Source organism: Musa acuminata, chromosome BXJ2-1 (assembly GCF_036884655.1).
Source record: "Musa acuminata AAA Group cultivar baxijiao chromosome BXJ2-1, Cavendish_Baxijiao_AAA, whole genome shotgun sequence".
Lineage (NCBI taxonomy): Eukaryota > Viridiplantae > Streptophyta > Magnoliopsida > Zingiberales > Musaceae > Musa > Musa acuminata.
This window is the reverse complement of record NC_088338.1, coordinates 8,806,597-8,822,500: the sequence shown is the minus strand read 5'-3', so window position 1 is coordinate 8,822,500 and position 15,904 is coordinate 8,806,597. Positions and strand designations below refer to the sequence as shown.

Sequence of the window (15,904 nt, the reverse complement as noted above, 5' to 3'; positions counted from 1 at the left end):
GGAGGAACCTTTCGTCTGTTTTGCTGCCTTTATTTAGTGAAGGCTAGTGGTTTATTTAGTTGGACGTGTCTTGATGTCCGATCTCCATCGAGTTGGGAAAGTAGAATGAATCCAGTGAAACTGAGCCAAGTGAGGAGAAGTCACATCTTAAGCAGGTAAGTGAAGATACATGGAACTCGAGAAGGTCTTTCCAAGTTTAAGAACAGAGAGAGAACCGAAAACAACAAAGCAACCGCTCTTCGTTCATCCCAGCAATATATCTGTCGGCAGGAGAGGCAAATCATGCGCAGCCATGAGGCTTTTACTCAACCATCTGCATCAGAAAAGGCAACGATGTGAAAGATGAGAAGAAGGTGTATGAAGATGAGAAAAGAAGCAGCAGTGTGGAACAGGCAGCGAGGGTGGCACCACTGTAACACGGCGGCGCAGTCACAGGCATGTCGTGATTCGCCACAGGAATGGTGATGGAGAGCCGCGTCTTCAGGTCTGGCGCTTGCTTCGACTGATCCACCGCCATGCCCAACCAAGAATCCACCACCCTCGATGGTTTCTCATCAAGAAAGCAGTGGAATGGCCTCAGGTTCTGTGCTGGCTCCTCCCTCTCGGCCTCACCTTTTCTCTGTGTCTTGAAATCAGCACCAAGCACGAAGTAGTGCTTCTCTTCCTCCTGAACCACCCACAAACAAACTCCGATGTGAGAACGACTGCTTTGCATATGGACATGCCTCTGTTTTGTCTGCTCAGGGAGAGCTCACCTCCACTGGGCCAAGCCTGAACGGCATCTCCCTGCCACCCATGCAGGCTTCTGAGAAGAAAGGGTGTTCGTTCACATCCTGCCTGAATCCAAGGATGCTCCTGCTCTTTAAACATTTCGATAAGCTTCACAGCCCAACACCAGAAAGACTGAAAAGGAAATGGTAGCCTGCAACGCATACCTGTAACCGGAAGAGTCATCCTGTCGTGAGTGCGCCATCATGGGAGGAGGCCTCGAAGAGGAGGAGGAAGAGGAGGAGGAGGAGGAGGAGGAGGAGGAGCAGGGGAACAGGAAGTGGTGGGTGTGATGAGGTGTGGAGAGTGAGAGAGGAGGAGGAGGAGGAGGAGGAGGAGGAGCAGTGGGAGGAGGGAAGTGGGAGGAGATTGGGGTGGTGGCCAAAGACAATTCCACAGGCTTTCTTGAACGGCTCTTCCCCCTGTGCATGTGCCTCTCGCAGTACTTGGAGTCAGGGAAGGCCTCCTTGGAGCACCGCCACTTCTTCCCATCTGTTCTTCTGCACCTCCCTGGCTCCGGATCCACTGCCTTCCTACCGTCACCCACCTGATAAGCTTCCCATCCAACTGAGTGCAGTAGACCAGCTTCGTCTCAGGAAACAAAAGCATCCAAATGGCAGAGAGCGAAGGAGAGCAAACACTCACCCGTGGGGCGATGAGGAAGGAACGGAAGAGTTTGAGGCTCCACGAAGAGGCTCCTCCTGATGCAGAGGATGAGATCGGGAGGCACGGGGATGCCTGAAACCATGTACTTGAAGATGAGGGCTTGGAGCTCCAACTCTTGCCACTGGGATGCAGTGAAGGGATACCTGCTGCCCCCGCCCACCACCATCATCATCATCCTCCTCCTCCTCCTCCTCACTCGAACCAAAACCGCAGCACCAACGAAGAGAAGCGGGGGAATGAAGAAAGAAAAGAAAGCTGGCACTGGCAAGCATCAAAGAAAGAGAGGAGGAGGAGAGAGGCAGCGGCATCAACTTGTAACATCCTGCAATAAAATAATAATAAGCAACTTTTGTCTGGTTATGTGACAACAGTAAAGAAAGGGGGTGGTTTTGTTTGCATAGGAAGCGTCATTCAGTCAAGGGAGAGGGAAGAGAAGGTGGGGGAAGGGGGAAGGGAGGGGAGAGGAATCGCAAGACACTGTTGGGGACGCACCACTGCACTGTGGTCAGAATATGGCTTTAGCTGCGTTTCGATTGCAAAGCAGTGTGTTTAAAATGAATGGTGTCAGGAGGGGGTGCAGCCGCTGACACTGCCACCTGATGACAGTGCGCAGTTCTTATTGCGACTGACATCAGATGGAGAAGCAAGGGCAGGGTCAGGGATGCAGCGCTCTCCTCGCCCATCTCTGAACCCAGCTGCTGTTCCTCTGCTGCCTTTTGTTGCTGCTGCTGCTCTCTGACTCCCCTGCCACCTTTGCAGAAACCCACAAGCAAAAGGAGAGCGGGGGGCGGGCTGCGACGAGCCTCAGAAGACAGAGGGAGAGGTGATATTATAATTGGACGGCATGTGGGTGTCTGCAATCTGCCCGAGCGACCGAGGAAAGAAGGGTTGGAGTACAGTGTACTCCCACTTATGCTTCTCACTTGTGCACTGCTTTTTTTGAATTTCCAACTCTCAGACAAAAGTTACTGCTACTACTTGTTCACCTGATGCCTTTTTTCTCCTTTCTCCATTTCATTTCCTGTGCTGCTTTCGTCTGGGTGGGTGCCTCCTCCTCTTCTTCTTCTTCTTCTTCTTCTGAGGGAGGTGAGGTGTTCCTTGGTGATGCAGTAGTTCTCCATGGTACCCTGCTAAATGCTTCCTTCGGGTGCATCAATTCACACAAATGTGATGAGGCAGAGGAATCCAAGAGGGTTTTCCATTTTCATTCGGTTCTTCTGCATCAGAGAGAGGCACTGCATCTTTTGATCAATCAGATGGCTTCCGAAGTTGAATTCTAGGCCTGTGAAAAGGTCTGCAAGTGAATCACTGTTTCCAATCAGATAAGATTATGAACAATAGTAGAACTGGAAGCACAAAGCTGAAATTACAGTTGATAATTAGATCACGTCACAAAAGTTGATGCAGATAAGGCACTATTACCTCCGAATCAATGCACAGGTGGAATGCAAAATTAGAAATAGCAGCTGCATCCATTTCTGCAGTTAGAAGCTCTGATATTACTGATGAGATGGAAACAAGACACAAACAAGTTAGCAAACGGGGCAAACACAACTATATTTGTCGGATCTGACACACATGTTGATAACCATGGGGGAAAAACAAGTCTGCCCATTCAATCTCCTCTTCCATTGGTTTTGACCACATAGAACAACTCCAGTCTATATGGTGCATTCAAAGAATTTTAACATAGAAACTAAGAAGTCAGTTTGAACTGTCAGAATTTAGTAGCATGAAAAAGCAACTAGCCAAATTAAGCATCATACAAGTCTTAAGAGAACATCATATATGAGATGAACGGTATATGAAATAATGTTTGTGACAAACTTGAGATGAACAGTATCCTATAACATGGTGGTCGTATGGTTACATCATACGGTAAAAAAAAAATGTTATCACCTGGCAGAAATGCCTCTCATCCGGTTGAAACAGGAAACTAAAAAAGTTCAACAGTGTAGTTATCAATTACAAAATTTAGCAGATAATTTATGTACAGCATCACTGAGATCACCTATCTTTTGAGTTGGAAACCTTCACGAACTGCTGGCCCCATAAGTTAAGGACTATTCTGATCAGTAATCATGTATGATGTTCCTTCCAAACAGCAGGTTAGCGAACAAACAGTCAGAAGCATTAACCAGCCGTAAAAGTGAACATAAAAGAATCCTGCATCGTCTGATTCTAGGCTCGGATAATCTTGTGTTTCCAATCTTCTAGCCATTCTACATCCTGTGACAAAAATAAAAAAAAATATGAGAGCAAGCATGAGTCAGATATCTCTGCAACTGTCTGCTGATTTTTCCAGATCCCCTTTCATTTCATCTATCAAAGATTAGTTATAGGTTTACCATATCTGTCCAATTGGTTACCCAAAAATGAGATCCAAAGAGTTCGTGTTCCTCAAGATTCATATATTCTAATGGAAGACCGAACATCTTGACAACACAAAGGACACTTTGGTGAGGAGTCATGCACCACAGATGTTGCACAGTGTGGACAACAAACAAGATGCCCACAAGGAACAAATGCAGTTCTTCTTCGTCTTGATAAGCAGATGACACAAAGTTCCCCATCCGGTACATCCTCCTGTTCCATGCTGCTCCTGGACAAAGCCTCATTATTTAAGTCCTCATTCTGTCTTCTTCTCCTCAGTCTCCACTCTTTCCATTTCCACCAGTTCCTGCATTATTATCAATAAATTGCTGACCTTATTATATGATTTAACTCATTATTATACATGATGGAACATAATATGAACATGATATCACCAAATACCAGGGGACATGCCACCCCCAAAAAGTTTCTAAATACATAAGCTACGCAAACACACTAATGCCGTCCACCTCTGCACTCACAGATCCGAGTCATATAACTAGAAAATAGATATTTCAGTGATAGAACTGTCTCATGTGATTACAAAAAGCAATACTTCATATTCTAGGTTAGAGAGCTGAATAATGGAAATTCTTGAGGACCAGTGTCATGGTTAGTACGACATAGAAGAACAAAGACACCTGCAGTCTTTTGTTGTCCTTGTAAAATAATATCTTCCAGGTGCCTACAGCGTACCACTTTTAACTCCACAAACGCATGCAAAGCATTAACAGGAATATATGAGCATTGTATGTGAGTGCAGTTACACTTTAAGCACACGTTCTAATAAGGCTATAGGTGGAGGTATATGCAACAGGAAACCAAGCCAGTCTGGTGCTGCCGAACCGCATGAATAATACACTAAAAGTACATTTGCAAAACATGTTATGAATATAGCATATCACTTGCACATCTAATGGAGCTTGAATCACTATACCTCATGTTCCTTGACATATATTATACTGATATTGACAATGACAACATACAAAAGAGTTTGCAGATCAAGACAAATAGGAGTGAGATAACTAGGAAGAAGTTACAAGTCAGCCAAAAATTCCACTATCAAATCAAGGTTTTGGTTACTATATATAGAGGCCTTATACACAAAGTAACATAATAAGACTGTTGATGAGTAAAATGAAGAAGGCAATTCAAATAGAATCTTCAACCTAAGGTCTATATGTATGCTGCTACTTAATCATCCACTAAAGTAGAAATAGTAAACATTTAACAAGAGAAGAAATAGCAGCAACTAATCCATGTGATGATTTTAATGACAGTTTGATCTTTAACAGTGAACTCAGAAAAGAGAAATACAAGGATTTAAATACAGATCCAATACCAATTTTGAAAACCCATTGGATAAGTGTCGTTCCTGTATACTGGATGATATACCAAATTATACTATCCAGTATCATCAAAAAAATAAAATATATCTTAATTATTTTAAATTGTAATGTTATCCTATTGATATCAGATATTTGTTCTAATATTGATACTTGGTCCTTACAGATAAATACTGAGCACATACCAGTTCAATCAACATTTGATTACTCAAAGAATATTGTATGTGTTGAATACACATGAAAGCCACCGCTCATCAGATATAACTAAATTCACTTGCAAGAGCATTGCCAGCACAGTATACCAACATTTTTCACCAAACAAGGACAATAAAGAGATGAAGAACATTGGCTTTTAATTTGGACTTCAACAATTGTTTTTAATTTGGATACCAACCAAAATAAAATTTAGAGAAAAGAAGGTTCTCTCTACATTATATATTGTTATCCATCTCTAAAATTAATGGCTTGGTGGCAACACATGTCCATTATGCAGCAAAAAAGTTCACACTAGTTGTCAACCACCACCTTTGCTCCAAGAAAATTGGAAAAGCACTTCAGTACATTGAATATAAGAACTATGGAGATATTTAGAGTTCCATTGACTCTTGAGAATTAAAATTTAAACCATGGCGTGGAAACTCTGGGATAGGATTACTGAAAAATTTTGGATATGCAAGAGAATCTAAGGACCATATTGGTTTCAGGCTAAAGATTAATGAAAGAAGTTATTTACTAAGCAACTGAAAAGTTCATCAAGACAATATACTTGCACAATACATATACTAACTTCAAAAAGAACATAACAGTGGGGAAAAAAAATTACAGTAGATTTTAGAAAAAAATATCTCGGTGGTAAGTTTACGACAAGTAGGACAAAAGGTCGTGTAATAACGATCAAAAGGAAAATTCTGATGGCGCTGGGGTGTTTGCCAGCTGCCAAAACAGTTTGTTCAGTGGATACCAGCTAGCTAACTTGGTTATTGTGCCCCTGAGGCTGGAAAGCAGGATAAAATAGGAGGGGATGATGACAGGCAAAATAGGGAAGCCAGTAAATAAGGAACAATATTTGCCTATCATTTTGCAAATTAGACCTCTTTTTTAACCTTTCCAACAACAATTAAGAAAGGCCAGCAGCGGATCTCCTCCCAAGAGGTACCTAGGCTGTGACCCCCTCTTGAAGTCAGGATCCATGATGCCCTATTCCCCTTCCTAGGCCATGATAAATAAAAAGAGTCTTTAAGTTGAAGGACTAGTTTCTCTTTCAAGGTTGATCTGTTTAAACAAATCCTATAAACGAATGGATTCAGGCCTCACATGAACCAGTTTCAAGAATCAATTGGTTCAGCATTGTTCATATGATAGGAGCACAATTGGTCGAAACTTAGTCCTTTCATGTTAGTATACACGTTCATCTTTATGCATATGTATGTGTCCAAAGAGTGCACAAACAATACCTAATGACGGCATAACCTAATATACCAACAGACAGAATTCCAAGCAAAATGCCACTCCAGAACAGGACTCCAGCATCGAAATTAAGCTCAGCCACAATTTCATCCTTTGTCATGTCAGACCTGCACCAAATAATAATAATAATAATAAATACAAGCAATGATACATACCTCCATATAATAACAAGGAAACATTTAACAAATATGCAAGTACTTTATATGGAGTGTGCAAATTCTAAAGGTGAATGATAAATTGGAAATTTAACTACAGAAGCAGCAAATTATCTGTCCTTAGATGAATTTGACCATAACAACACTTAGATCCAAAACTAACAAATTACACATAAAAAAACAGTAGCCTATGGAAGACACTGAATGCCCAGAGTTGATGCTTACAAGAAACAAGGAAGCTCCTGGCATGATTTTATCTCAATAGCTTCATCTCTTGGTCTGCAAATGCCAATTGCAGTAATCTCCTTTCCAACTGGAAGGATTTTTTCTTCATCCAACAAAGCCACCTTTAGAAACACAATTTTTCATCACGAATACTGACAAAGCGAGCATAACTAAAACTAATGTGAAGAAGACAATACAAAAAATGGAATTAGAGAACAAGAACATACAGGATATCCAGAACCAAAGAAGACCTGGAAGAATGTGAATGGAGGAACTTGAATAGGGTGCAGCTCATGATAAACTGTAGTGAGAGGTAGTGGGTGGGCTGACCCATCCAAATTAACATGAACATAACCAGAATTAGGCCAGTCACCGGCTTCAACAAGAACAAACGAAACCTGCAAAATCAAGTAGAACATCTTCAACATTTCCGCATTTACAATAATGTTTAACATATATATGCAGCAAGTAAATTTAAGAGTTTGTGGACAAAATGTATTCACCGATTTCAATAAGCTTGAGCTTGACCTTTGTTCCTTCAAAGATTTTGCAAACAGTGCATGGAGATCAAAATTCCATCTGAACATTCCCCTCCATTCATTGTACAAACACTTGATCATCAAAAGAGAAGAGAAGTGAGATCATAATGCAAACCACTTTGGTGTTATATCAATTCTAAATTAACCACTTTGACATCTATTCAAGATCTGAGCAATGCCGTTTTAGATTGAAGGCAAGTTATATAGTAGAAGTGTCATGACTCAAGACCTAAAAAAGCAGTACTCAGAATCAGCTCTTTGTGGATGGATACTCTCACATGCTAACCAAAGTGATAACCCACAATTAAGGTCAGACTACCATGGGGCATGACAATATCCCACACTCTAATAATGGATGTCATTTATCAGATCAATCCACATCACTCACAAGTCCACATGAATCACTAGGAATCCCCACGGATGATGTATAAGGAATAGATAATGGGTTGAACTATTATTTATCATTTTTTGGAACTTCTGATCAGATCAAACATGCAAGTTTGAGGAAATTAATTCACCCTTAGCATCAGCGAGATGGTGAAACGTTATGGAAGCGATGGATATCTGTATAAGCTCTCTTTGTGGTAGATTCTATATTTTTATTATTATTTTATTCGTTTTATTTTCTGGTCCCAGTGACAAAAATTACTTGATGCAGCAAAGGATTTCTTGCCTTATCTTGTGAAAATCAGGCATTTGAACTCCATCATCTTCACTGTCAGAAGTAGAACCACATAGACATCCTCTGATACTAGATTATTATTTTAAAGCTAACCCACAAATAAGTTCAACCATCAAAACAAGTTGTCATAACCGTGGCCACAAGTGATCAACCACTTATCTTCTCAAAGAATCTTAATCTTAAAGTCAATTAACAAAATACTTGGCAAAAAATGTGTACATTTTTCATCTAACCATCATTTCACAACTGCTATCAATGTTGTGGTGAGAGAAAAAAGTGTCTGGGGGCAAACCATACTTCTTGTTCTCTCCCATTTCCTCTCCATTTTTCCATAATGTCTGTATTGAATTCAAACATAACCCTCTTTCCCATCTCCCTTTTCCTACTCGTATTTCCAATTCTCTCGACCTAGCTGAAATCCAATATATCTCTTGAAGCCATGCCAGAATGATGCATGCTATGGCTGCCTAAAAACCCAAAAGCTGAATGAGACATGTAACCCTAGGCACCTAACTAAATTTGGCTTGATTCTGAAATCTAGTTAAAGTATAATAGAATTAGGTACCCAAATCTAAATTTTCACAATCATCCAAAGGTTTGACAATTTCTAAAATGGAAATATCGTTTTATAAGAACACCAATCTAAGTAATAGAATTATTTATATTTTCTCTTAGGTTAAACTGCTTCCTACATTTTCCTTTGATGCTTAGTGTCCCCACAAGAATTTGCATATGATTGGAAAATGACTTCAATGATTACAAGAATTTACCAGTAATAGCATACGAATATTCAAGATATGTAACCAAAGTGTGTTTGCAACGCTGAAATAGTTAAGGGCATAAAATGATCTTGTACTAAAATTGGAGGTATAATTAGGTTTAGTTTGGAACACCAACAGCAGCATGACAGAGTCTTTTTCGCACACCTCCAAGAAAAGAAAGTGAAGAAAGGGAAGGATTTACCATTTGGGTGTTGAGGATGGCGACGGCCATCTCGTCGGAGCCCCGAGGGGTGAGGACGCCGTTTGTCTCGGAAACCGCACCGTCGCTGAGAGCCTCGACGGCGGAGCTGGGCTGGACCCGGCCTCGAACGACGACGAGGAGAGGATCTTCGTTCAAGTAGTCCGCGGAGGAGAGGATAGCACGGAGGCCAGAGATGGGGGCGGAGGGAGCGCAGCTGATGCGGTCGAGGGCAGCGGAGGTGGTGGCGTACTTGACCCAGGAGGCTGCTGACACCGCGGCGAGTGCGAGGCCGAGGATGGCGCCGTCGCAGGCGACCGCGAGCCGCGCGAGGACCGCTGCCGTCCCGTGGTTGCGCAACGGCATTCCCGGCGTCGAGTTCTCGTTCTTGGATTGGGTCGGTCCGGGCTGGGTTTTTGCAGGCCTTTATATATAAATAAATATATATATATATATATATATATATATATATATACGTATATGTACATATATATATATACACGCATATATACATACATACATATATATACACATATATATACATATACATATACATACATCCATACATACATATAATATCTCGAATAATACATATATACACACACACACACACATATATATATATATATATATACATATATATACATACATATATATATATACATATATATATATATATACATATATATATATATATATATAAACATAATTCTCATTAAGTGAAGATGATGGTATTTAGTGGAATGCCATTATAACAGTAAGATTTCAAGATCACGCATGTTGGTATAACAGTGATAGAACGGTGTTCGATCGCAAGTTTAGTCATGTTCATAGATTTTGTGCATGCGTTCGACAACATCATCATCCCCCGAGGTTCCTCTGAATCCTCTGCACATCCTGCCCAGAAATCTTGAAGGCCTTCTTCAAGACCTCCTCCGGAAACCGCGGGTCCGAGCGGAACAATGTCGTGGAGGCGAGCTGTGCCCCGGGATTTTGGCTGTTGAACCCCGACAGCACCACCGCCGGCGTCGTCGGGTCAAGATTGTACAGGAAGTGGACCAACCCCCTGGAGAACAGGAACGTATCGCCGGGACGAAGTTGTTGGGTGTAGAGGCGGTGTGAGGTGTCGACGAAGCCCACCAGCAGCGTCCCCCGGAGGAGCAGCGCTGCCTCGGAAGCGCGGGGGTGGGCGTGGGGCGGGACGAGGCCGCCGCCGACGATGTCGACACGGGCCATCGCCAGGCCCTGGGCGTTGGCGCCGGGGAGTGTGGTGGCGTTGGTGGTGGTGACGCTGAAGCCGAAGAGGGCAGTGGCGGCGGCACCGTTGGGTTGGGAGAGCGCTGAGGTGGCGAAGTGGGCAGACCGGGCGAGGGTAGGATCGATGCAGGGGCGACCATTAAGGTGGAAGGTCTGGGCAGCGACGTCGGCGACGCAATAGTCGAGAAGGAGGTCGGGATCAGGGCGGGAAGGAGAGAGGGAGAGTAGTAGTAGTAGTAGCACAACAATGAGAATGGCTTGAGAGGGAGCGACGACTCTCTCCATCGATGCACTTGTTTGGGAGGAAGGATGAAGAGACATGGAACTCGAGGAGGTTTTATGTTTGTGTCGTAAATGGATGTACGAGGTCGTGGGTCATGACGCTGCTTGAAGGTGGAACAAAGGTCAGTCATGTAGCTTGTCTTCTAAGTAGGGCTGTGTGATAGTCTAATCTAAACCTAGCTTGTAAGCTTGAGCATGCATAAAGTACAAAGATGCATATGAACGATTCCAAGCATTCACAAGAAATGTAATCAAAGTGACATCATCATTTTTTTACTTTTTTATTCATATTATAAAGATATGTTTTCTTCAAATTCATATAATAATCGAAAATGTTTACCTTCATACAGCAATTATAGGATAGGAAGCACAAGTTGCAATGCCTGCATGAACAATTCCCAAAATTAGTTTCAAGATGTGTACAAGGCAATGTCACTAAAGGATATTCTACATCTCGAATTAAAGTACACCAAAAGGGGAAGACAAATGGTTGAAGCCAAAAACATGTTCATGGAAAAGACCAGCACTATGTAGATTTGAAGTAAACTACATGTAGAAAGTGAGTTTGTGTGACATGGAAAGTGCAGCAATCTAGAATAAATGGTGGAGAAAACGATAAAATGATATTGAACACATTTGATAAACTTGAAAATTTTCTGATAAGGAAAACAATAAAGATGACAAAGGTCAAGAACTTTGTTTATAGCACATACTGGAGCATTCTAAATAGCAGCCAATGTTATGAGGAGAGGACTTGATTATGGTGTTTTTTCTGATCATAGGGTAGCTGACATCATAAAACGTGAGATTTTGTACCAGATAAGTAGATATTTATCGATGTAAATTGTAATTCTGGAGTTCAATCTAACTAAATAATATGACATAATAAAAAATGGTCCTAATTAGACTGTCGAAGTTACAGTTTCTAAACTTCTAGTTCAAATTCATAAAACTCAATTATATCTGAAGATATATATAATGATTGCGGTTCAGTTATTATCGTAGATAATGCATTCTGAGATTTACTCACCACACATGTTCTTTCCCAACTCCATCTTGAAGTAGCCATCAAGACCCCAGTCGCTGCCCCAAGAGTTCTTGATTAGCCAATATGGAATGCCATTCTCGACGCCATAACCAACAGCTAGAACAGCATGATTCACATCCTACATATCATTTTTCACATAATTTCAGAGGCCTGCTCGTAGTCTATTCAATTTAACCATCCTATGCGATGAGAAGAATTGGGAGGACTATAGAAATCAAGCATCTACTAGTGACAAACAAAATCAGATAATGATGCTATTGGAAGTTACCAGTTCAGTGTTGCCACAGGTCTCACTTGTGTAGACTCCTCCCTTGTAGAATCTGAAATCCCTAACTACTTGAAATGCGACACTTACTGGACGAACCAAACCTACTGCATGCTTTAGTTCATCTTCAGCACCCTATAAAAATAGTTGAAACATAACAAGTGTTGCTGTGTGCATCTATGCAGTTAGGACAAGAACTAAACTGTTTGAAAATGCAGATATACTGAAGACAAGATAGTCGTAAATTTTATGCTTTCTTTACTAGCCACTGACCAACTGGTATATGAGAGGGCAGTTTACATTTTCCTTCATCGTCCACAATTTATTAAACAAACTAACTACTGAGTTCTTATGAAACTAAGATAAAAATCTTGTCCCTTACCTTGGTGATGTTTACTGAGGCAGTGACTTTGACACCAACATTCTCAGGTTTAAAGCTACAGATACCATTTGTTGCAGAATACGGATATGACTCTTCAGTATCAATTCCCCCATTATACTTTATGTATTCAAAGGCTTGAGAAGGCAAGCCTCCGTTGCATCCAAAGTTGTTAAAGGCACGAGCACAGTCGACTAGCTGCTGTTCTGATAGAGAGATGTTCTTCCCAGTTGCCTGTGCATAGGCTGCCTCCAGCGCTCCTGTCGTGCTGTCAGAACATAGGTCATATCATTTGCATACACAACATGGTGAGCCCGCTGTTGATAACTTAAGGGTCCAATTGGCACACCATAGAGCCAGCAACGTGCTTTTGCAGGTCACTTTCCAATCACATGTTTACAGTTATACATAAGCATGTACTCCCAAAGGCATGACATGGCATGGCATTCAGCACAATTCACATGGGAAATCATGAATGAAGTTAATGATGAGAGAAACTATTGGGTTCAGTCTTAGAATTGATAAGTTGAAACTGCATGATAACTTCAAGAGCAAGTTGACATGCAATTGTTGGTAAAGAAAAAACTAGGAAATTCTCTGAACAATCTGCAATATTAAAACAGATCATTAAGAAAAGGTTTACTATTCCACTACTGTATATTTTCCCCAACAACATTAACAAAAACAAAAGCATCAATGAAGGATGTAAAGATTGAACTAACCATTACCTACCATCAGCAGAACAAAGGTGAATGGCACAAATGTTATATTGAAACTTTGGTTTCACCTTTGGATTTTCGTGAAACAAATCTTGGTAAAATTAATAACAAATTTAGTTTTGGGCATTAACTGTTAGTAAACCAAATATAATTTAATTCATAATGGGAGAACAGAAAACAAAAAAACTATGATCAAATTTTGGATTAGAAAAGTTGATTGTACTTATGGTTTAGGTTGGCTTGAAAATTCAACTGGATCAGAAGTTCTAGCTCTAGTTGTGGCTAGCAAATTAAAACATAAAGCCAGTAAACTTCATGCATGATGTGGTAAAGCAAGAATAAAAAATCTAATCTCCAGTTAGAGCGAAAACATGTTAAAATTATTGGAAAATTAAATAAGAAGTTGACAAAATAGAACAGAAAAAAAATCTAATAGTTGTCTTAAGCATAGTCCTAGGTTCCAAGCGAGCATTCATTGAAGAAACAACCAAAATAACAATCAGGGGAAACAGAAGCTGTGGAAAATGGTGACAATATCTCCCATGTGACTAAAGGCAATAGTTTTTGGTGCATTGCTGCTACGTGGAGCAACATGCCACGTGACATGCTCGCTTGTTGGCACGTGACAATATCTCCCATTTGGCCAAAACAACTATTTAGATCCCTTGAATAGTTTCATTTTTATAGTTCATTTTACTATTTTCTACTGAGCTTATTTTCCTTTTGATTTTTCTAACAATTTGTTCGATTTATTTGTGTTGCTGGTGTCAGATTGTCCTCCTAATTGTCCATGAACCTACATGTAAGAGATTCAAGACTACATTATATCTTGGGTGGTTTTCTCAACGAATGCTTGTACGAGGCCGAGGAATACAATTAGGACAGATTATGTGGCTCTGGGTTTTAATTTGTCATCTCACTTTAAGTTTAACATTTACAACTAGGAAACTTCGATTTTTTTTTTTTTGATCTGACAATTTAAGGATATTCCTCTCCGATTAAGACAAAACAAGGTGCTAACCAGTCAAGGAAACAAAATCTCTAATATAATGGACATAACACAGGAAAGCTATGGGAATAGAAGCAAGTCTAGAAACTAAATTTTGCATTTTGCATTAACAGCTTAGATTTTTTGCATTTTGCATTAACATCAAAACTTAGATTTTTTTTTTTTATCTGACAATTTAAGCATATTCCTTTCCGATTAAGACAAAACAAGGTGCTAACCAGTCAAGGAAACAAAATCTCTAATATAATGGACATAACACAGGAAAGCTATGGGAATAGAAGCAAGTCTAGAAACTAAATTTTGCATTTTGCATTAACAGCTTATCCTATACTGTTGAAACTATACTTCTATGTCGTCTAATTGGATAAGAAATATATATGACGTTCATTTGTGCCAACACCAACTCAAAGCAGTGTTGATTTGAATTCCCATTTCAACATTTATTTCATCTATTTAACTAATACAAAGAATGGCTACTTAAATTCCCAGTGATAGAAGTTCCGATTTAGATCTGGCGGGGAATGACAATTTTGAAAAACATGACTAACTTATTTTCAAACTCTGTTTCACAATTAGTCCGAAGAAGCTGATTTAAAGGAATTTAATTAACAAGATTGGGTACCTGAAGGTCCAGCAAGATCCACAATGACCTTGATTCTTGACTGGGCTCACTATCCCTACCTCCCTCCAGTCTTTCTGCAACAAGGGTAAAAATATAATTTTAATTATGACACCTGATATCCCAAAATTTTAATTAAATTTTGTGGATGAATCTCTGACGTCCATGGACCGACCAAATGCTATCTTGATCATCATTTGATCCAGATCAGACGATGACCATCGTGATCCATGCGAAAAGATACGAAAAGGAAAGAAGAGAGAACGAAGGTCTCCGTGATACCGTATCGGGGACGACTGCATCAGTCAACAGATGGTTTCCGCGGTCGGTGGCAGAGCAGTTCTGAGCGGCTCCGAGTCGACCCGCCTGGAACTCTTCCCAGCTCCAATCCGCGAATCCTGATGCATATCAGACGGCCATCAACAGGTCAATCGATCGCATCATAGATCGGACGGCTGGGACCCCACTGGTCAGTGTAAACTCACGGTTGATCGCTAGGGTATATGGCAGTCCCCGGCGGTTGGTGGACCGGATGAGCTCCAAGTTCTCCACAAATATCCCGAACCGGCGCCGTATCTCCGCTGCCGACCCGTAACTCTTCCCGTACCTGGGAAAGAAGAAGTGCGTCATACGGCGGCCTGCGGCGACGAGAAGAGTACTGGGAGGGGTCTTCGCGGTTACCTGTGGGCGAAGCGGGCGAAGTCGAGGGCGTGGGGGGAGAGGCCGAGGGCGCGAATGACGGTGGCGTCGGCGGATCTGACCCGGTCGGTGACGGATCGGATCGGGTTGGCCTCGTCGAAGGTGGCGAAGGCCGTGGCCGAGGAGAGAACGAGGAGGAGGACGCCGACGCCGACGGCGAGGGCCGGGTGGTGACGATCGGTGGCCATTGAATGGTCGATCGATGGGCGAGGGCGTACAAAACGTGACGGTGTTTTTCTTTTTATTTAGCAGTGGTGAGTGGAAAGGGTTGGTGCATGGATGCGGCTGCTTTCTTTTAATATTATGCGCCATTGACCGCGATTCGTACCTTCCATGTCATTGGGGAATCCAATGGAACCCAGTGTGGGGGCAACACGTAAGTGATACGAAACAGCGGTAAACATGTGGCGAGACACAATTAGTATCCGAAGGCGTGCGTTCGATTG

The 15,904-nt window shown here is 41.5% G+C and overlaps 4 protein-coding genes across 5 annotated transcripts in view; all 4 read right to left on the bottom strand.

Moving 5' to 3' along the window:
• LOC135598804 (growth-regulating factor 1-like) overlaps positions 1–3,076 on the bottom strand; it is a 3,314-nt gene extending 238 nt beyond the window's left edge. The window contains exons 1-7 of the mRNA XM_065093146.1: positions 2,857–3,076; positions 1,927–2,728; positions 1,414–1,756; positions 936–1,335; positions 756–855; positions 409–667; positions 1–313 (exon numbers count right to left, since the gene is read on the bottom strand). The exon at positions 1–313 is cut by the window's left edge and continues 238 nt beyond it. Of these exons, the coding sequence (XP_064949218.1) occupies positions 306–313; positions 409–667; positions 756–855; positions 936–1,335; positions 1,414–1,609 (963 nt within the window). The 5' untranslated portion in view covers positions 1,610–1,756; positions 1,927–2,728; positions 2,857–3,076 and the 3' untranslated portion in view covers positions 1–305. The remainder of the gene's footprint in view (positions 314–408; positions 668–755; positions 856–935; positions 1,336–1,413; positions 1,757–1,926; positions 2,729–2,856) is intronic.
• A 147-nt stretch (positions 3,077–3,223) lies between these two features.
• LOC135598803 (E3 ubiquitin-protein ligase SPL2-like) lies at positions 3,224–9,597 on the bottom strand. Of its 2 annotated transcripts, XR_010481717.1 has the most exons (7): positions 9,185–9,597; positions 7,504–7,611; positions 7,228–7,398; positions 7,001–7,122; positions 6,608–6,727; positions 3,783–4,114; positions 3,224–3,663 (listed from the first exon to the last, which is right to left on the bottom strand). XR_010481717.1 is itself a non-coding variant. In XM_065093145.1 (6 exons), exons 1-6 carry the CDS (start codon positions 9,545–9,547, stop codon positions 3,835–3,837), a joined length of 1,164 nt encoding a protein of 387 aa, XP_064949217.1. In that variant the 5' UTR covers positions 9,548–9,597; the 3' UTR covers positions 3,713–3,834. The 2 variants fall into 2 exon arrangements, 1 of the variants encoding a protein (XP_064949217.1); XM_065093145.1 differs by lacking the exon at positions 3,224–3,663 and having other exon boundaries at positions 3,713–4,114.
• A 331-nt stretch (positions 9,598–9,928) lies between these two features.
• On the bottom strand, positions 9,929–10,901 carry LOC103991138 (germin-like protein 3-1). Its single transcript, XM_009410502.3, has one exon. The coding sequence runs from the start codon at positions 10,757–10,759 to the stop codon at positions 10,043–10,045; it is 717 nt and encodes a 238-aa protein (XP_009408777.1). The 5' UTR covers positions 10,760–10,901; the 3' UTR covers positions 9,929–10,042.
• A 67-nt stretch (positions 10,902–10,968) lies between these two features.
• On the bottom strand, positions 10,969–15,701 carry LOC135598802 (oryzain gamma chain-like). The gene is made up of 8 exons (XM_065093144.1): positions 15,441–15,701; positions 15,245–15,366; positions 15,042–15,157; positions 14,763–14,836; positions 12,416–12,680; positions 12,037–12,168; positions 11,751–11,886; positions 10,969–11,103 (listed from the first exon to the last, which is right to left on the bottom strand). The coding sequence occupies exons 1-8, from the start codon at positions 15,644–15,646 to the stop codon at positions 11,063–11,065; spliced, it is 1,092 nt and encodes a 363-aa protein (XP_064949216.1). The 5' UTR covers positions 15,647–15,701; the 3' UTR covers positions 10,969–11,062.
• Positions 15,702–15,904: the final 203 nt, after the last annotated feature.